Source organism: Hippichthys cyanospilos, chromosome 11 (genome assembly GCF_059441005.1).
Source record: "Hippichthys cyanospilos isolate Australia breed blue-spotted pipefish chromosome 11, RoL_Hcya_1.0, whole genome shotgun sequence".
Lineage (NCBI taxonomy): Eukaryota > Metazoa > Chordata > Actinopteri > Syngnathiformes > Syngnathidae > Hippichthys > Hippichthys cyanospilos.
Window position 1 is genome coordinate 12,910,446 of NC_142379.1, and position 22,263 is coordinate 12,932,708.

Below are 22,263 nucleotides of genomic sequence, written 5' to 3' on the forward strand. Positions count from 1 at the left end.
GAACTATAATGACAAATAGCTTATTATTGAAACTTTCTATTGACATTTTTAATACAACCACAGACACACTGCATTGAAAAGTGACATCATTTAAACCATCAATTAACTTAAACTGTTCAAGTACAATGTTGTCCATTGACAGTATCATCATAAAGTTATAAACCACTGAATAATAACCTTCTGAGACTCTGCCTATCATATAAATATAGACCCGGGGTGTCGAACTCATTTTTATGGTGGGCCACATTGTAGTTATAGTTTCTGTCAGAGGGCCGGAATAAATCTAAAAATAGTCTAAATAAGCATCCGTAACAGCCATTGCCTGAATTCTAATGTACCTCTAAATTTCTCTAAAATCCTGAAAATTCTGGCTTGATTAGGACTTAAAAATAGAAAAACATGTGTCAAATAAACACCGTTTTTGCTTGTTTACACATGTACCTAATTTTGAAATCAGAGGCCGATAAAAACTGTCGAATAAACAGATCGGGAACAGAAACATGTTTTTTTTTTTGGTTGTTGTTTTTTTTAAGAAACTTGAAATCAAATCAGCATTGGCGGGCCACATAAAATGATGTGGCGGGCCGGTTCTGGCCCCCGGGCATTGAGTTTGACACCTGTGATATAGAACAACAAAAAAAGTCCTCCACAGTGGACACAAATGAATAAGCTAGTTCTCTGGAGGACAATAATAACAAAAATCACACGAACAGATAAAACATGTTGAAAGTTCATAGTTTCAGATGTGGAGTAAAGTGAACAGTAATTGAGTTTTAAAATGATCAGAAACAGAGTGTCTTCTTGTATAGCTTCATTTTTATTTATTTATAGGTGATCAAAGCTATTGATGAGGGTTATCGGCTGCCCCCACCAATGGACTGTCCCGTGGCGCTCCACCAGCTCATGCTGGACTGCTGGCAGAGAGAGAGGGCAGAGCGACCAAAGTTTGGCCAGATTGTCAACATGCTGGATAAACTGATTCGCAACCCCAACACTCTGAAGAGAACTGGGACTGGTGGAGACAGTATAGTCAGGTGAGGGTTCTTTTCTTTTTATATATATTTGTAATTTTCAGGTCGTCTTATGTCAGCTTTGCCCTGTCATCCAGAAGAACATTTTTGAGGTCAAGGGTGACAAGTGTTTAATGGGGCGACTTAGCTCTCACATCCCTAAGGTGCTTGAAGGTGTGGAGGTCAGGGCTCTCAAAAGTCATCTAAGCATGTCTTTATGGACTTTGCTTGTTATGGTGAAGTATATGATTAATGTTTGAAGGGTGTGCTTACTGTTTATGATCTTTAAAAAAAAAGTGTGAAACATCATCCCATTAACGGCAGGTTTGTTTGTGTGACATTTTATGATGACACACCATATATACTTTTGAGCAACATGTCACTGATTTCAGCCCCAACAGCCAGGGTAAATGATTCCTTTTCAAATGATCTAGAATGGTGCCACACATTCTGGAAAGTTGCTGTCTTAACTGCATAGAGAAATCCAATGTAATGCAAAGTCAACAACAAATATGACCCTACATCCCCTACGCTATTACTCTTGAGTGGTTAAATACGTCAAGAATGACCTACATGTGTTTACAGACTCATTGCTGCCCAGTGGAAGTCTGTTTTGAATTTAATGAGCGTTTGAGCACACATTCCCATGCTCACTTAATGTTACACAACCAGAGTGAAAGGGGTTCCATGTGGCGTAATTAGCACAACAGAATTCTATAAATACAAGTCAGGATAAATGACGGAAAGAGAAGGTGTAAATGCCAAGGTTTGTACCAATATTTTATACCTAGAGTACAATGACTGGATACTTTTGTTGCAAATTCTACAACACAGAACAAAAATACAGTTTCAAATAGTCAAACCTTAGAACAACCTATGGTTGATCGATGGTGGATAGAAATGATGCATCGTTTACAAGCACGGTATATAAAGCAAAAGTGTTTTTTTTTTTTTTTTTGGAGCCGCGTTTTTCTCTAAATGATAAAGCTAAATCGAACTGACAATATTGTCCCACCTCAAACCCCTCTTCCCACTACTATCGCTACTCATCAGGCCCACCACGACCCTGCTGGAGCCCGGGAGCCCCGAGGGTTTCGCTGCCACCAACACAGTCGAGGACTGGCTTCAGGCAATTGGCATGGAGAGATACATTGACAACTTTACAGCCGCCAGCTACACAACTCCAGAGGCAGTGATCCACTTGACACAAGAGTAAGTGGAACTATGCTGTAAATGTACAATAGCGTTAAGGCTAAGAAGATATGCATTATTTTTTAATATACTGTCTTTATTACCAGGTTCCCATTTACTACCAAAATATGATTAAAAATGTCATTACATTGGACAGTGCACACATTCACACACACATCCTGTTATTCGTGGCCATTTTTGGATCACAGTGGGAGGTTTATGACGTGTCAATCTCTGTTCTTCCAATTATTTGTCTAATACCTTAAAATGACAGGATTGGGATTGGGCTGTTGGCAGATGAAATTGTTTATTCAGCCATTTAACTGCCAGTCCATTGGAAAGCTGCAAAATCCATTCTATGAATCATTAGTCTCCAGTTTTTCTTGTTTGTCCTAAGTGTGTGCTTCCTCTCCATTCAGGGACCTGACCCGCATTGGAATCTCCTCAGCAGCACACCAGAGCAAGATTCTGACAAGTGTCCAGGGAATGCTGTCCCAGATGCAACAGATGCAAGGCAGAATGGTTCCTGTCTGAAGGATTAAAAAAAGAAGGAAATAGGCGCAAAATGACTTCATTTCCTAAGAAAATGAAAAAAAAACACAAAAAAAGACTACCTTTCAAAAGAGAAACTATGAAGAAATAGTTTACCTCATCTGTGCACTTTAAATTTGGTCTGAAAAAAAAGATGAAGCCAAAAGTGGGGACAGTGGCACTTTTTCAGACCTTTATTCTGCCCTTTTTTGTTGTTGTTTCTGAGAAAAAGGCATTTGCGGATTAATGGAGGCTGGAAGTGCTTCCGAGAGGCCAATCTGGAGTGCCTTTATTGGATGGAAAGGAAAAGCAAGACAGATGGGAAACCTTTTGTACTTCTCATTGGCAAAGTGTTATTTTGGGAACATTCTTTGTGGATTGATGCGCAGACCAGATCTTCTTCCTTCTTGTGACTGTGTTTATCGTACATGCATTGTCCCTGTGGGACTCGCAGGCCGCCCCAGCCACCATTGTTCTGTCTCAGCTGGATCTGTTTGATAGCTCACACACAAAATCGAGGATCGCAGCTGTCAGAGAAGTCAGGAAGATGGTGGCGCTGCGGTGTTCATTTTGTGGCGGGCGATGCATGTTCCGTTGTATCGTGGACTTTTTTTTTGTAGATTTTTTTTTTTTTTTTTGCCCTCAGGACATTGCAGAGAATTTTTTTGATCTTCCAGAGCAAATGGCCTGTCTTCCCAAAAATGTCCTCCCTCCCCTCTGACCAACACACGGCGTGGCTCATCCCATGCATCTCTCCGAATGAGAACCCTGGCGGCCTCCACGTCTTGCTACAAGACTTTCTTACCTTTCCTTGCCAGTCTCAGTGGACAATTGTTTTGCTGGATTTAATTGGGTTTATTCTTGCAGCAAGACAGAGGACCATATGGCAGTATTTAATCAAAAGGATGTATGCAACAAATGCAATATGTATATGGAGTGAATCACAATCATCACCCTCCACAGAGGATTACTCAAGCTGTTATCAAGGTGAGAATTGGTATTTGTTTTTGTTCCTTTTGCTGTTTCTGCAATATGATAATGTGATATCATATACACTAGGGGACAGGAACAACATTGAATGTATGGTGACATGCAAATTCAATAAACATATCACAATTCGCTGATTGATCATTGATGTCATTGACCAGATCAGCAAAACAAAACAAAACAAAACATTACAACAAATCCAATCTAGTTTACTCCAGGGACATTCTGTGCTTATAGTTAATAATCCAAAGAGCCATATAGATTGATTTTTTTAAATTAAATACCGGTATTATAATACATACCATTTTTATTCATTATTTGTTTTGAAATAATAAAAAAAAAGGTGGGGGGGTTGTCTGTTTTCCTGGTAAAGTATTGAATCATTGTATATGAGAGGACTTTTAGGATATAATTATTTCCCAAGCATTTCTGTTGGTATCCATTATGTTGTTACAGAAAAAAAAAACCAATTTGTTTAAAACAGATATATTTTTCCATCTTCTGATGGGATTGGTTATTATTTTGTTTAAACTCATATGTGATTGGCTCCAAAATCCTGTCCGTGTAAATTCTATGACCTCTGTAATATTTAGAGTTTTGACACTAACCAAGCCTAACAATATTTTCAACATGTGTCTTGATGCATCCAATAATGGAAAATACTGATAAACATATAAAAACAAAATAAACAAACAGGTATTTCAGAGTGTCTTCATTGAGTCAATACATTCAGACTTCAATAGCCACACATCTTTTATAACTACTGTTGTATCACCCCAAATAATGAGGCCATCCCAGGACGCTCTAATTTTGGTTTTGAACGAGTTGAAAGTTTTATGATGCCGTCTGGGATGGAACAGTCAAAGGAAGTCGTTGATATTGACAAAGCCGGTGACTGATTTAGTCTTTCTCTTTTGCTCTCCAGCTGCTGTCGTCCATCCTCAGGCTCACGTCTCCACTCGCCAAGCCCAGTTTTCCGTTCCCTCCTCATTGTCTTCCTCCTCTTCTTACTGCAGTTCCTCCTGACACAGAGGCGATGCTCTTTCCTCCCACCAAGGACCTTTGGCCCTCCAGCACTATTCTGGAGTCATTTGAATGATTAAGAGCATTGAATAAGACTAAATGAAGAATGTAATATAATCTAGAAAGTCCTGCTCCAATGGATGCTGGTCTGTTTTTGTTTTTTTTTTCATGTTTCAGGATTTCTTATTGTTGTTTTCTTCTTTGCTTGCATGTAAAATAAGAGTCAGATTTGAATGTGAGAATGAATGCACAAGTGTGTATGATGTTTGGTTGACCTGAAAAACACTAACCTTGTCCATTCACAGGCCACTGTGAAGCTTGTGAAAAACCAACACACTTTTATTTGTTGCTCCTGTCTCGTGAGCTGGACTCTGTAACAATTTTCTGGAAAGCAACCAGTTTGCGCTTTGGCAGCGAGTCACAAATTACAATTGGATACAGGATCACTCAGAGGTGGGACTAAAAGCCTCTGACTGAAGTTTGGACTCGTCAAGCTTGTGATGATGAAACAGTCTCTGGGTATTAGAAGAAGACACAACGATGAGTTACAGGACAAGGTGTCAAAGAAGGGAAAATATGTTTCTTTTTTTTTTTTTCTTCCCCCCAGAACACATTATACATGTATAGCCCATGTATAACCCAGCGGACTTCATTTGCGCTGTTCCTTTATCTCTTGAACCTATACCCATGTGAATGTTTTTAACTTATAAGTGACACTTCACAAAAACACCTCCATCCTTAATGCAGCGGCTCTTTCCTCTTGGCATTGTGTGACTTTGGGATTTTAGTGATCAAAATAAAAGGACCTGTTTGGAAATATGCAAGACATGTTGGGAAGGAAAACAGAATGTACTGTAACATAATTTTTTTTCTTTACTTCAATGTCTGGTGAGAACAGAAAATGAACAAAAATAACAACACAGAAGTTAATGGTTGTCATTGCATAACTTCCAATGCCATAAGATCTAGTCAAGTAGATCTAACATTTTTTTTTCACTTTTTTGACATGATCACATTTTGTTTGTTATGTTTGTCAAGGAAATATAGGTACATGTAAGTTATGACATTTATTTATGTCCTTTTATATCTAGTTTGTAAAATAATAGCCTCAAGTGAAGAAAATAAAGGGGTGCCGAAGCGCACTTAATATAGTAGAAACCAGGTGATGTATGCTCTGACTCTTAATTACACACGCACGCACACACACCCACAGGTCTCATTTATTTTTGTGGTGGGCACGATTATAGTTATGGTAAGTTAGGGCCATCATACCAGTGAAACAATATAGACATAACATAAACAAAATAAATTCAAAACTAATTAATGGATAGCAACATTACAATAGTTTTGACATCGGAACTCTGCGTAAATAGCTTAAATAATTGTTTATTTTATTTTGAAAAGGGGTTGATCAACCCCCTAAAAAGTTTGAAATATCTAAAAACGATATATGATTTCTGCAAGGAACATGAATGAAGTGGATGTAAAAAAAATTGCTTTCACAGACCACACTGGAATTTAATGGTCAATACTTTGTATCTGGGCCTTGGAATCGAACCATATGCTTTACACTTCATTCCATAAAAATGAAGGTTTATTCATGGAACAAAAAAGACGGGTCAAAGTAGCACCAAAATCAGTCTTCTAGCATATTCTGTTGTGAATATTTGAACAACAAAAAAGACCTAAGATTTCATTACCTAGCTTCAGTAAATTTCTCAGACTAGTGGCAGAGATGTGGCTCGCAGTGCCACTTTTTATACATGTGAGTACGTTTATTTAATCAGAATAACATCTGCTTCCTGTGCTCGTTTCCAGCAGGGATAAACCACTGATTGTGCAGTCTTTGATTTGATAAGAACAGATGAGAAGGACAGAGAGAGGGGGTGATGGGGAAGTGACTGTTTTGGAAAACAAAGCTGAGATGTATGTCCTGCCAAATTGTGTCTTGCAAATTTATTGCAAAAACACTGGTGCAAGCAAGAATTAATATTGTGAAGTGTACAGGGTTGATAGTTATCAGGAAATGTCTGCCTACCACAGAGATTTGGCAAGCTTGGATGGGAAAATGCAGGACTTAGTCTGACTGACTGTGGAGGAGAATTTGTTCCTTAGGCAACATAATTTAACAGAATTTTATCTATCTATCTATCTATCTATCTATCTATCTATCTATCTATCTATCTATCTATCTATCTATCTATCTATCTATCTATCTATCTATCTATCTATCTATCTATCTATCTATCTATCTATCTATCTATCTATCTATCTATCTATCTATCTATCTATCAGGTAGGCAACACATCACCTCAATGTGTTTTCATTATTTTCATATTTACATTATAGATTTTCACTGACAACAATAAAACCTTGAGTGAACATGGATATGCTTATGGTGATATATTTTACATTCAGGTTTCTTCACAATAACCACCCTGTAATTATTGTTTTTTACAATATTGTCATTCTCTCGATGAGCTTCTAGAGGTCGTCACTTGGCATGGTTTTCACCACCTGTGTGCCTTATCAGGGTTAATTAGTGAAATTTCCTTATCAATGAGGTGGGGGCCATCATTTGTGTTGTGCAGCTGACAGCACTATTAAACAACTGCTAAAATTCCTATTATGGAGTACTGTTAAAATTCATATTATTGACTGACAAAAGATAAAAAACATGTAGAATGCACAAATACTAAAAGGCAGAAGATGTTGAGAATACTCTGTAATAAAGGCGAGTGCAATTTTCCTTTGAGGCTATCCAGTGTTAAGATTTGTCTTTTCCAAGAGAGACAGGTGGCTGGCGGTTGTGAAACAGCGCAATGTAATAAAATGAAGCGTTAAGTGGAGATGAGCAACAGCTCGTCTTGGAATTTTTCAGAGTTTCTCAACAAAATGTGGGGACCCCCATATCTTAAAAAAAACTACATAAAGGACCGAGTCCTGCAAAGCTCATGCAAGCATCTACAACTCAACATGGTTTCCACCAAATTATACGTGCCAATTAGTGTGTGTGTTTGTGCATGTCCTTTTCTATGTGTGCTAGTCTTGCAAAATACCAAATACCAAAGAAAAGAAAAGTCCATTTATACACACATTGTACCAATGTGTTAGCGTGTTGGCGGAGAAACATAGCATGGGGGCTGTTATTTTGTAAACTGGCCCTACTTTTATGCAACCATGATACTGACCTATAGAACAGCTAGATCACTGAAGGAATAGGCAGATTTACTGTGGTCTATTGGTCCACTGCCTCACAGTTTTGAGATTCAGCTTTGAATCTCAGCTATGCCCTTCCTGTGTGAAAAAGACATGTTCTCCACATGCAAGTGTGAGTTTTCTCCAGGTACTATGACTTCCTCCCTCATTCCAAAAAATAAGCTTGCTTGGTTACTTGAAGATTAAATTGCCCATAAATGTGAGAATGATTGGTTGTGCTTGTGTGCATCTGTTAATTGGAGTCAACCCGTATTAACAACATAAAACATTAAACATTAGTAAACAATGCCTCTTTCAGTTCCATGGAGAAGTCCTGGCTCCATGTGCATCGGGGTTTTGCGCAAACATCACTCTTTATTGCAGCAGTGAGAGGTCAACTGACCCCAATCTGGAATTATTGATGAGACTTGGCGCAGATTTTCTTTTTAAAATGACACTTTTTAATACAATTTGTGTATTTGATCACAATATGTTATGGAGGCTGTGCTGAATGAAGTATCCAGTCGTTGTACTCTAGGTATGAACAGGTGTCTGTAAAATGTTGTGATAAATATGTTTCTGTTCTTTTTACGCTTAGTAGATGAGCACGATGGGACACAAAGGAATAATAAAAGGATGTGATGGGGGATCTGTGAGCAGAGCGGACATTTTTTTCCGCTCTGTTTATGAACTGTCTACTCCGCACCTTATAAAACATTTCAGTTTCCAAATAGTTGATGGCCTTGAACATCTGTCCAAAGTTCAAGCACACAAAACCGAGAGACGCACGGGAATTAGTAGCCAAAACTATGTGATTATTGCTGAACAGCCAAACACTTAATGACTATCCCAGCTGTTAGTCTGTCAAAATACCTTCTTATTGTTTGTGTCACATCTAAATTGGCGAGTTTAAGCTCTAGGCTACAGACAGCAAAGCAGCGCTACTAGAAGCCCCAAAGTTAAAATGTTTTCCCGTCTCCCCACCTGCTTTGTGTGAGAAGCGCCTCTCTCCAGGAGCATAATCCTCCGTTGAGTGTTTCCCTGTTGGAGGAACGCGGAGCTTTATCAGCCCCGCCAGACTAATCTCACCTCCGGGCTGAAGAGGGCCAGCGGGTGGCCTTTCCCCAAATGAAGGCCGTGGAAGGTCAGCTACTTGACCGCTCAACTGCTTCTCATCCAGATCCCCTGGCCACACTGTAAGCCCTACCGGAGAGACTGACCTATGACCTTGCTAGTGCATAAACATATTGATAAATACCTACGCAAACATGTTAATCTCAAGAGAAAGCATGCGAGCAAGTGTTCTCAAGTCTCCAAGGCTCCCGCTCTGATTCCTTAAGCTCCGACATTTCTAAAGGGGAGAGTAATTGGGCGATGTGGATTGGCTCCCATGGTGGCAAGATTGTTAATCAAGTCACCCCCCTCCACCAGCATCACGGACTCCTCCTCCCCCGCCGTTTCTCGACAACTGCTTGATGAAAGTCCAGTAGGCTATCAGCACAAGCAGAACACCGGTTCCAAAGATAAGTTGAAAATCCTGACAGACCAACAGATATGTGCTGTATATATAGAAAGACCAAGTGACACAATTGGATAAGGGAAAAAATAAAAACTTATAAAAAGTTTTGAGGCAGTGTTGTAAACCAATTCGGGAGACTGGAAAAACAAATGTCATCTTTCATCTTTTATGTTATGTATTTGATTCCAACAAAATAGAACAGGGGGAAAATAGCATCACAAGGCTCATCCATCATTTGCTGGTTTGAGATGGTGAGAAAAAAAGAAGAGAAGATTAACAAAGATAGAGAGGAGGTTAATGTCTCCATAAGGGTCAGTGTTGGGATTTTCTCTTTTCGGTGCAGCTTTTGCTTTCAGACTTGACAGCAGTGAGATTCCAATCGCTGTTCTTGTGTGGGTTGACACATGCACCTGCAAACACACACAGACAGACACACACACATGCGCATTTACATTTAGATGCGTACATTGGCACATATTCCCCCGCAGTCTAATCTTGATTTTGCAATATATTGGGGAATGGGGTTGAAATAATATTCATTACACGGTATTGTGTCTGAATTTCTAATTACTCTCTGTGTAACATTAGAATCAAAAATGAAAAATGGAAATCGATATGGATAGAAATCTCTAATTAGTTTTGGTTGAACGACGGATGAATCAAAAGCAATTTGAGCTCACTCCAGCACAAACCAAGATATGTATAATATTTTTGACATCCAGAATGCCTAAAATAGGGAAAAAATGGAAAGTCTGTTTAATGCTTTACGTCTGTGTTCATGCTGTAATATTTAAATGAAGTCTTTGGGATATGAAGACTACAGTATATTTAGCTGTACTGTCCCTCAGAAAGAGAAAATTGAGGTATTGATATATTCTGTTATATATATATATGTTATATATTGTTATATATATATATATATATATATATATATATATATATATATATATATATATATATATATATATATATATATATATATATATTCTGTTCTGATTTCCCTTTAAAATGATATGCAATACATGGGGGCTCATAAATTGATAAAGTTACAGCAATTTTATTGTTGCCAAGTTAGTCCCTAGTTTTGAGAAAAACACATTTAAAGTTTTCATCTTTTAGTGCTGCACATTATCTACTAATCCATCATTTTCATGCACTTTGATTACAAATTGAACCTTTTGGCTGGTAGGAAATGAAATAAGGCTGTTTATTGTAGAAATTCCAAAATGGACATCTCTGTCATATGTTCATCAATATCTCAGAACTAATCACTGTGAGATAAACCTGGATTTTGAAAACACATTACCTATACTTTATTTAAATGTGTATTTAGTGAAAATATCGATGGTGAAACTTACACTTGAAAACGGATACAGTTTATTACAATGTTTCAGAATGTAATGAACAGAAGCTGAACTGAACTATAAAGCAGGACTATGCTGAAACAAAAGTTCAGCATGAGTTTTTTGACTGTAAACTTTTGAGTAATCAATACAGCTCTAATAAGCCGGTTAAGAGAACTCGTATTCGCTCTCTTATTTTTAGCCTCACGAGTCGACCTTGCTGAGCTTGCTTCCTCAGGTTCTATTCAAGACATCCTTCACTCTATGGAATCTGGCCCCCACAGTCATCCTGGCTCCTTCTCCTCCCCTTGGAGTGAAGGATTGTGGTGCTGATCCGGGCTCTTCACCTATACACGACCTCATTGACTGAGCCTCTCTCCACGGGTAAATGATTGATGCTAGCTTTTGCTAACTAGCCTCTGGAGCCCAAAGAGAAGCAAGGCTCACTGGCTAGTGGGTTGCATCATGTTTGTGTGTGCATATACAATGAGCCCAAGGGACACTATAAAATGCAGGAAGGGAGTACATGTGTGTGCTTGTGCAAGAAATGTGGTTGTGTGTGTTGCTTTGTAAAGAATATATACTCCGGATGATGATTCAAGTACTGGTATGTGTATTAGGGATGTTTTTTAAGGTCTGAAACAAGTCCTCGAGTAATTTGAATACTTCGATTAAAAATGCATGAGTGTTTTTTTTCTTGCTCCTGAAATGTGCATATGAGTATACACGACAGAAAATATATGTTAAGCCAACCACAGCAATTGCCATTGCTCTGCAAGACAAAGCAGGAAAAAGAACACCTTACTAAATAAAACACATTTACCTAGAATTGACATGAATGCCTTTGCACACTTTTATTTTGAAGTTGATCCCGGAAGTCTGACATGTCATAACAGCTTGACTTGTCCTTCTACTGCAGTTTTTGCTCTCGACTCCCTATAGAAACAACTAAAATCACGTTAAAGCTTCAAGTCAGTTTGCTAACAACCGAGTTCAATACGCAGACATTGCCATACAACACCTGTTGCTAGTGTTTACTAATGAAGTGGATTCCATTACGGCTGGGGTTACTAGCCGCTAGCTAGTAGTTAACTGAACACTTTAATGCTGACTGCCTGACAGTTGCTGTTTCAACTGATCACTTTTTAGCAAACCGCGCTGAGTCAATTGTGCTGTTTCAGCTGACAAATTTGTCTCACAGATGCCTAAAACACAATGTTTTTTCGAGAGGAAAGCAGCATAGTTTAAATTTAGTTATTAAAAAAAAATGTTGATGAAAAATGTGGAAATGTGTTATTTCATCCTCTGTGTTAATAATTTTTTCACCAAGCAAAAAAAAAAAAAAAAAAAACAATATTATTTTTATCACAATACTAGATATTCAATTTGAAATTTCTGTTGGTTATCTGGATACCAAAACTGATTGCAGTTCTAGATTTTGTTCATGTTAATTTCATCGCTTTTTAAATGTGTGTCAATTTCTGTTCTTTTGGTTTGCCACTTGGATTCCTATTTATTCAGTATTTTTAATTTAATATTTGGTACTTTGTTTAGCCAATTGTTATTCTTATGGTAAATAAAAGATTTTCTTTTGAGTTCAGCCATCCTTGCCTTCCTGGATTTTGGTACACCCACTAGTTGTGACAGGTATTGTATAAGTGAACCTTTTTCCTTTCGTTCAAGTCAACAATTCCATCCAAATTTTGGTTATCTTCTAAGGTATCTGGCAATGAATCCCAGGGGCAGAGGAAGATGCTAACCATTGAAAAGATGCGACTTCTTGACAGGTTAACGAATGGCTTTGTTGCAGGAGGCCTCTATTATCTCTTATCTCTCTATTATCTATTACCTCTATTAACTATATTTATATTATATTCTGAGAATATGCAGTCCGGCAAGACTAATGCTGAATAAGGTCATGTTGCAAGCAAGATGCAGTGTACTTCAATGAATTGATTCAAAGCATGCAGATTAACAAATTAAAACATGTCATTATTGAGCTATAGCAACAATTTCATTATCTTCCCTTTGAATGCACAAATAATATATGAGTGTCCAGGTTAATCTGTGATGTGATGCAGGCCAGTATTCTTCCACATCAAAGTTACCTAAGTGGCAATGTTGTTGTGGGCATTCAAGTGCATTTATACTGGATTAGAAAAGGGGTCTTACAATCTTCCGACAGAATTGTAAAGGTAAAAATAACCAAAGGGCCTTCAAGAAGAACAAAAGGTTGGAGCCCACACTCTGCTGAATAAGTTAAACAAGTGGCGTATCTCCACATTTTTGTTCCAAACAAAAGCAACGATCACAATGAACTGAACAAGGGGGGAAAACACACTTTTCGAATGTCACACACACATACACGGAGCTGCATGAGATCACTCATTACTGAGAGATTAACTACAGGATGGTCATGATTACTGGGAGCCCAAAAAAGCACCACTTATGTCTGGAGAAGCTCCACTTCAGAGGATGCCTCATGCTCAACAGCTACCAGACTCTAATCCAACCCAAGACGCTCAGGCAGATGTTCAAAATGTTAATGAAGCATCCATGTGCAATTAGTTTGAATCTAGTCCCAAAAAGAAAAATTCAAGTGCCATCTTCCACCTGGCAGTGTAAATCAAATTGCAATGTAATGGTCAATGCGGTAGCCCAGTGTTGACAAATATGTATCAAGGTCAAAATCTGAGAGGTATCTATTCCTTAGTTTTTGTATCTGAAGATCAGTGATGTAACACCTGGGACATCCCACTATTTAAGATGAAGTAATGTATGACTCAGGGCCTTACGAACAATGAAACTCGGAACTCTAATGGAACACTTGGCATAAGGTAGGTTTTCTCAGATTTCTCCTTTTCACTAGTTTACCCTAATTTCCCACTGGAGGACTTCACTCATTCGGTCATAGAATTTGACTTCCGGATAATTCAGTTCCTTGTTAGAGGATATGAAGCTGGCCATTCGAAACAAATGCAAGTCAAGGGGAAAAAGAGAAGAACAAAGCATTAACTTTAAACTTCAAAGTTTCCCATAAATATGACATTCATGCCAATTTTTTTTTGTATTGACAATACAAACAACTTGTAGTATTTGTGTATTAAGCAATAGAGCTACTTTCCATGCTCAATAATATTATTAGCATTTTACTAAGGGTGTTTTAGTGGAATTGGTTTGATAATACTCTCGATGTCACTTGTTGTGTTATTGACTTTCAATACACATATTTTTCATATGTCTAAGAAAATCCATTACATTATGAATGACAATTTCATTTTCTCCAAGTTTCATTTTTCATCAGAGTATATTATATTTCATACCACGACCACACAGACAAATGTACAGGTGTGTAAATAAATAAACGTACAAACACTTTAGATGTGTCAGGCAGCAATATGTTTTCTCAGTAGTAAGAAATTGTTAATGTTAAAGGTTTTTGTGTCTTTGGCTCCCATTGTACTATTGGGCCAAGGTGAAGCTCAAATTGAATTCAATAATTATATTCTTCAACTAATTTCTCCTCAAACATACCTCCTGGAGTCACGTCGTCTGTCTGATGTACCTCAGCAAGTGGATGCGTGCCGAGTTATGACAAGCGCTCGGGTCAATGTTTGGCCGGAGCAAGGTGGATTTGGACAAATTACCACGTTATAAATTTTGAAAGGGGGTTTCAGGCAGAGAGTGATGTGTTTGTATATGTGTATTCTGTGGGTATGGGGAGGGAATGCAGATTCAAGAAAGAACCAATTGTACAGCTTTTAAATTAGATCCAGCATTTTGACATGTAATTGAGAAGGTCAGAGGGAATAAAAGTATATCCCATTAGAGTAAGAGTATGTGCGTGCGAAGGAGAAATCCAAGCCAGAAATGAGTCAGACTAAAGACTAAAACAAAAGAGGAATAAATAAACCTCCAGAAATGTGTAGAAAGTAAACCCATTCAATGTAAGGCAAAAGACGTTAAAAAAAAAAAAGCATGTAAACAAATGCTGAAGGTATCGGTTTGAAACAGGGGACTCAGAGACACTCTGCATTTTCTGAGGTCATGACCTTTGTGACCTCGAAAAAGAGTGTCTCAGGTAGCCCCTTATAAAGGAAACTTTTGTCTTGGAAAGAAATGATACATCATAACACTGCTACTCGAAACACTGACAGCAGGTAAGGTGCAAAAGGGTAGAAAAATAGGGGGATTCTATGTACTGATAAATTGAAAGAATCGTTCCTAAAAAAAACAAAACAGGTCTTGCAGTACGAGATAGAAACATTTGATAGAGTTGCTTGCTTTGAGTCTTCAATGAGTTTTCTCTTATCTGTAGGAAGAAGTGCTAAGAAATGTAAAACTACAAATCTGTAAAAATGTGTATTTCATGTTTTAATCAAGGATTTATTTTGTTGATGTACAACACCTCTTATATGGCAAATGAAGCAGCGGTTTAAACCAATTAGCATAAAAATATTGAAATGTTTAAATATATACATATATTTTACAACAGAGATGCTCAAAAATGTGACACAAATTATTTGGTGTCATACAGTTACTTCTACTGGTAATTGTGGGCCATTTTCCCATTGAATAAATTGACTTTAAATAAAGGCGTTGTTTTTTTTTTCTTTTAAATAATTTTGGTATTATAGTCCTGAAGCTGAATTTCTTGGAAGCTAAAGAACACATTTCAACCAGGATGCCAATAATTATGGAGGGCAGAGTATCTGACAGAGCCTCAGCAGTTTAAACTTAACCTCTGAAACACATAGTTGAAGTCTTAAGTCTCAGTTTGATTTGAACTCAAGATCATAAAGTACGTTGACTGGTCTATGAGCGTATGTCAACGAGTTGGCACTGTAGGGGATTTACTGTATATATTTCTAATATTTTACGCACAAGGAATAAAGGACTAACAAAAATATTTCCAGTCCCAGTATACTTCTTTCTTTTCATGTCAGTATCAAGTTTACATAGATGCATTCACGTGTATCAGTTAACATTATTCTCCTGGGACGGGGTTACAGCCATAGACAGCATAAAACCTGCGTTGGAGACCAGGGAGTGCTTAGAAGAGATATCATTTGTGAACACCTATCGATTTACATTCACTACTCCTGTACAACAATGAGCTCTTATGTATTATTCATGTTGAACCTATGACAGATCCATAAATACAGCCACTTCGCTCGTCAGCAAGTAGCATAATCACCCGGCTCTGTCCTCCAGCAAGGCGAGTTAGAAATGAAAACATTCCCAAGAAAGCACGTGTGTAGTTGAAAGCGACATTTGTGCAGCGGTGTTGGATCTATGTTTATGTTTTTGTGAACACGTGCGAAGTCTTTCTTCGGTTTGAAGGTCTATCCACCCCCACGCCATCGAGGCCTTCAACGACCAAGCGTGATGGCTTGACTGCCTATGAAAATTTACTTCCCACACTCAGTCATAAAGCAGCCACTCGCCTTTCTTCCTTTCCACCACCCCCTTTACGATCCAGAGTGGATAGGCCGCTTGAGTTATGTTGATTTTTTTGGGCTGGACAGAAGAAAAATAAAAATGCTATACAGCCATGTCAGATATAGCAAAGGGGGTTCTTTGCTTCCTTGTGTTGGTGCTCATGAAGCGGTCTGCAAGGATAAATTGTGAGTTTATGTGATTAATGTATGTGTGGTTTTGAAACAATCATTATGTCCAATTAGATATGTGAATAAATTCAGTCAAAGCAGCAAGAATGGAACTCATGAATTCCAGATGATGAGACTCATATATACTCACTAATCTTTAACACTGTTTATTCTAGATCCCATTTTTCGTGGTATTAACACACCAAATAACTGTTTTTTTTTAACACAGATGATATTTATGAGTTGCACGTGGAACATGGACCTTCCTACATTGGATTATTTTCACCTCACAAGGCTCAATTATTTTTTGGGCCAAAGGTTGAACTTTGAGTTTTCACTGTAAACATCCAACATGCATCTTGCATCAGAACCACTGACTTGTATAAATGGAGTGACAATGGCGCTTACTCCCGTACGGAGAAGTTAAGTCACTGTCAGTTGACTAACTTTGCCACTTTCTGATCAAGTCTAACTTAAACACATTGATTCCTCCATTGTATTGTCATATTATTTATCATCATGGTTGGGAGAGTGCTATTCATGCATTTCATAGCTCATAAAATGATTATTAAATTGATCCTACAAGGAATACTTCAATACATACATTGCAATTCATGTCATACCTTTGGTGTCTAAGTGGTGGGGCATGTAATATTGTCATCTAAGTACATAAGGCATGTTGGGGATTGTGCCAAAAATGGCTTAATGTGGATAATGTCGGCAAAAATAGACATTCACTTCTAACTCTCTTTAAAACATGAGTAATTATAATCATGCAAACCATTTTATGCACATTGGCTACCATATATATGTTAACTGGATCTGAAATGTTTTGAAAAATATTATCACATCTATCAGATCTAGCCTGGAGCCTTTTACATTTACTCAATCTCTCCAGCAGCTCCTCCGCTCCACCTCTGCCCCTCACTCCCTTTCTTCTCTCATCCCTCTGTGTGACGTTTTGTTTTTTGTTTTTTTTCTTTGTGCTTGCTTCAGTGCAACTGTATGGTGCTAATAGTTTATGGATGTGCCCTGCAGGAGTGAATGGTGGGCGGTTTAGAGGGGGGGTGGATTGAACTATTGGTTTGTGAACGACACATCACTATAATATGGTCTTAATGGTCAAAGCAAACAGAGGTCATATTCTTTGAGAGCCCCACTTGCCCCTTACAGAGAGGGATCCTGACATAAAACCACACTAATAACAATGGATTCCAGAAAAAAAACAAACACAAAAAATTAGTTGTCAGTAATAGTGGCAACACAAGATGGCTGCCTCTTGCTCCAGCCACATGAGACCAATTGTTAGTCTATTTAGATGTACTAAGTTTGTGATCAGAACAGGTAACAGGGAGAAGATGAGTTAGGCTGGGACCATCGAAGCCAAGGAGATGCAGGGCAGTTAGGGGGGAGTTAGAGAGTATGGGGGGTATGGGGTTGGGCCAAAATGAGCTCAGGGAGGAGGGGTGATAGCAGCATTGGCCTTGAGTGTGGCGCAGTCGTGCTCATGTGTCCACATCAACCCAGAGGAAGGGCAGGCCATCAATCACTTAGATCTTCCTACCATGGACCTAAACACCCTATTACAAACATTTACAAGCTACTCATTACTGTCTTATGACAACCATGTGTGTCACATTTGCAGGGCAATTTTTTCATAGCCCTACATGCTGTGCGTTTAGTGTTTTAAACAGCTGGCTAAAAAAAAAACATATTTATGCCATTATTATGCCATTACTGTCATGCTTTATGCTTTGTGGGTTTTGGTTTTGATTAGATTGAAGTTGTCATGTTTTTGTTTCATAACTTTTGAGAAGGTCTGTCTGATTAAGTTATATTGTGTCCACCTGTGTCCCTTGTGTCAACCAATCAGCTTCTTCCAATCCTTTGTGTCTTGTCAAGGTATACCATGTTGTCTTGTTATTGATGAGTTTGTTATATGTAGGTTTTTTGGTTTCTTTCCTTGCCAATTCATCATCAAGTTTGGTGTTTGGGTTCGTGATCTCTGTCAGATCTAGTCGATGTGACGACCACTCTTCCACTGATCTATGTGGCCCTAAAGTCTTTCCTCCTCATGTTTCTTAAGTTATCATGAATCCTGTTATTTTGAGCTGATGATTTTGTGGTTTTGTTCATTTGGCATGCCTTATTTACCCCTTTGAGATTAAAGTGCTTGTCAGATATGTGCCACATCATTACCAAGAATTACCACTCATTGTAGGCATTATACTTAATCCAGTAAAGCTGGTGGGTCAGGAAAGAAATGGAACAGGTGTAGACACAAAGATGCAATCATTAGCAACAAATACGTAAAGGGTGAATGCAGAACAGACTGTGAGCCATTCCTAGCAAAATATCTACATACAAGATGGGCTAACATTTGGCTTTCTCCCATTTACCAAGTGAATAATGTGCTAGTATGGAGCACATGGAACAACCAATTGACTACAATGTCAATAAATAGTTGAACTGGAGCGAGGCTAGCACCTACGATTTGATATCCAGTATAGCTCAGAAGAGCAGGATAATATTCAGGCTGTGAAGGTTAGCACATCATGCAGAGGGAGGAGTGAAGGCTAGCATGTGAGTTGAAGGACGACACACATATAATTGTACAGGTAAACACACAAAACATAGTTAAGCCCTGCGGTGAAGTTCCAAGAGGTTGTCAAGCTAAATTAAGCTTTTAATTATATCTGATAAGATGATGTCTCCCTTACAATTTCACTTGATGAAATATCAGTACTTAAAAAACTTTGCACTGGCATTAACCTTAGCAAATGAGCCACTATATTGTATTTTCTTGTATTTCTGTTGTGTTTTGCCAATCAACAGGCTGCAGCGTGTCTAGTTAAATGCTGCCACTATGATCGTAAAATGGCGCGATATGATTGGCACCCAGTCTGAGAATGTTGGTACATCACAAACAAAAGTAAATGCAAAAAGAATGGCTAATACTGCACACATACACACTATGTAATGATAATATTGACAACACTGAATTTCATTCAGCCTTTGCCCTATACGCGTTATGAAAACAGCAGAGTGCAATAATGTCTTGGAGCAAAATAATAAACACTGCGTGTGAATGTGAATGCTCCATTACTGACCCGAAACCTGAGTATGTGATAAGATATAATAAATATGTGACATAAAAAAGCTACAGTGACTCAATGTTTACACTGCAATAGAATTCTACAAACACAGAGGTGCTTTTTATTCCTGGCAGTTGTGCTTGCATGCCCATTATTGAATGGCAGTCATTTCACATCAAAATGTGCATACTAAATATTCATCACATTTGCTCTATCTATTCTATTGTTTGACATTTTTCTTATTTTCACAAGACTGTTTTCATTTCAAAGAGAGTACATAGATAATGCCACCAACTGTAATTAATCTTTCAACTGTTATCGTTGTCCGTCGTCTATTTTTTATTGTCTGTTAACAGTGTATATTTTGCACTGGATGCATGATTTCACTATGTATTATGTTCTCTATATTATGTACAAAGTGTCTGGCAGTCAGAACGAGAGGCTGCGAGGAAAAAAAAATCATTGAAATGACTAATTAAATACAAGAGCTGTAAAACACAACCTTTGGCTCTTGCTGACAAATGCTGAAACTCACAATCAGCTATTATGATTCTAATATTCCATAGCCTTGAAAAGCTCGTAGCAGTAAAAGAAACATGGCCTTTGGCTGTCTGAGTCCTCCCATTTCCACCTTCCATTACTTTCCCTTTGCGTCCAACACTTGCTTCACTTTTTGACAACAAAATGTGCAGAATCAGCTCCCGTGTTGCTTTTAATTTATAGTAGAGCAGATGATCTTTTTAATATTTATTTTTCTTTTCAACTCTTTGGAAAAGAACAGAATTCTTTGTGGGATCCACAGTCAGGGGAAAACTGACCTCTCTCCTTGGAACTGTTTTGAAAACATAACTTGAGTAGAAATTTAAAATTAAATTAGCCATTCTTATATTTTCAGTCTCCAATGAGTTTTTTTTCCCCTTTCTTTTAATCAAAAACAGGCCTGGGGAAATTAATCTACTTCATTCTTGAACACCTGAAATACGTTTCTTTGGACTTTTTTCTTAAATCACAGGAGGCCATTCAGATATCCTCAAATCAAATCAAATCAAATCAAATCAAATAGTTACATGAACTTTAATCAGAATAAGTAACCTTCATAGTTTGATAATTTTCCTCTGCTGTTGTTTCCATGATACTAATAAATATTTTATACTATACATACACAAACGTGCACATTTATATATATATATATATATATATATATATATATATATATATATATACAGTATATATCCTTGCTTGTCAGCTACCTTTCTGTGATAAATTTACATTCTGAATTTACATGTTTAGGCACACTAAGGAAGTGCATGTCTTTGGGTTTCCTCTTATTATTGGGGCACTCATACGCTTTACATTGTGCCATTATAGTGTTTATAGAATGGAATGCTGTGCGATCTGGCGCTGCCTACGACAGCTAATAGCAGTCAAGGAGCAGCAAATATGGCTGCCGTCATGGCGTGTCCGTCAGAAACTTTCCATAGAGTCTTATAAGAGTGCTCTAATAAAGCCAGTGTAACCAAAACATGATTGGATGACTTTTTTTTGTTTGTTTTATTAATGAAGATCCTGTGTAAATGTCGTGATCTTTTATGCAATGCATTTTGTGAAAGAATGAAGTCTACATAGAACATGTCGCATTCAGTAGAGCAAAGCCTTTGGTTCAATATGTTGGTGGTCTGCGTGTAGGGAGCCAGGCCATCATTTGCAGACAACTGTCTTTGCTGATATACCGCCTTCACTTCCTCCATCTCCCAACCCTCTCCATGTCTCATCTGCCCTTACCATGAACCTGTCATGAGAGGGAGAATTGTCAACAGGGAGGAGGAGGAGGAAAAGAACCAGAACTCTGCAATGGCAGATGATTTCTCCTGTATATTCTCATGCCTATGCATATGTGACTCCCAACAAGCAACAGAAAGAGTTCAGCACTCTTTAAAATATCCTTAAATGTTAACCCAGTAATCTGAAAAGAACATACTTAACATGCAATGCTTTTTAATTCATCTGCTTCACTTCAACTGGACATTATTCACTACAGAAACAAATCGCGCTGGTCTCCCTAAGGGTCTGCATCAATCCCAGGCCAGCTTTCATGTTTGATAGACTTTTACAAGCCATGTCCCTCATAGGATGACTTTTACAACTTTTGATACTGATTGGCTGATTGGCCCAGTGTGGCTAAGAGGCACAGGTGCAACACATTAACGTCCTAATCAGAGCCAATGACAACCAGGTGTGTCGGCAGGCAAGGTGACTGGGTTATAAGGGATCAGGGAGACCTTTGAGGTTGCACGCTTATTACATGACTGAGCGCGCAAAGCTGTTTTTCATGCTGCTAAATGAAACGTTTTATACTTATGTTGTGCTCTTTTCCGCTTTACAATGCAACCGTGGATGGCTGCCAGTTCGTTTACAGCCTGATCGAAAAGACAAAGTGCACTTTTTCTTCGAAGAATGTCCTGATAGTTTCACGGAAGGACAGCTGAAGCAGCCTTCCCTGCTGTTAGCACTCAATGACCTCCTCCTCTTCACAGTGTAATGGTCTTTCTACAAAAGTGAGGCTCAACTATCATAACCCCAAGTAAATGTACAAGGACGCCCCGATAGATAAGAGCGGCCAAGTAAGGTGAAAGGTCACAGCAACACGAGGTGCTCGCTGAAGTCATTGTTCTGATTATGTGACAAAGATAACAAGATTTTAACACTTTCGGTGTCTATGTCTTTGTGCATAGCAGAACGTGCAACAGCTCACGTGGA

At 38.2% G+C, this 22,263-nt stretch overlaps 1 protein-coding gene across 2 annotated transcripts in view; it reads left to right on the plus strand.

Moving 5' to 3' along the window:
* The window catches only part of epha4a (eph receptor A4a), a 47,147-nt gene extending 41,251 nt beyond the window's left edge, over positions 1 to 5,896 (plus strand). For both annotated transcript variants that reach the window (XM_088427077.1, XM_088427078.1), the window contains exons 15-18: positions 832 to 1,034; positions 2,064 to 2,222; positions 2,621 to 3,719; positions 4,645 to 5,896. In XM_088427077.1, coding sequence (XP_088283203.1) covers positions 832 to 1,034; positions 2,064 to 2,222; positions 2,621 to 2,735 — 477 coding nt within the window. In that variant the 3' untranslated portion in view covers positions 2,736 to 3,719; positions 4,645 to 5,896. The remainder of the gene's footprint in view (positions 1 to 831; positions 1,035 to 2,063; positions 2,223 to 2,620; positions 3,720 to 4,644) is intronic.
* The last annotated feature ends 16,367 nt before the right edge of the window (positions 5,897 to 22,263 follow it).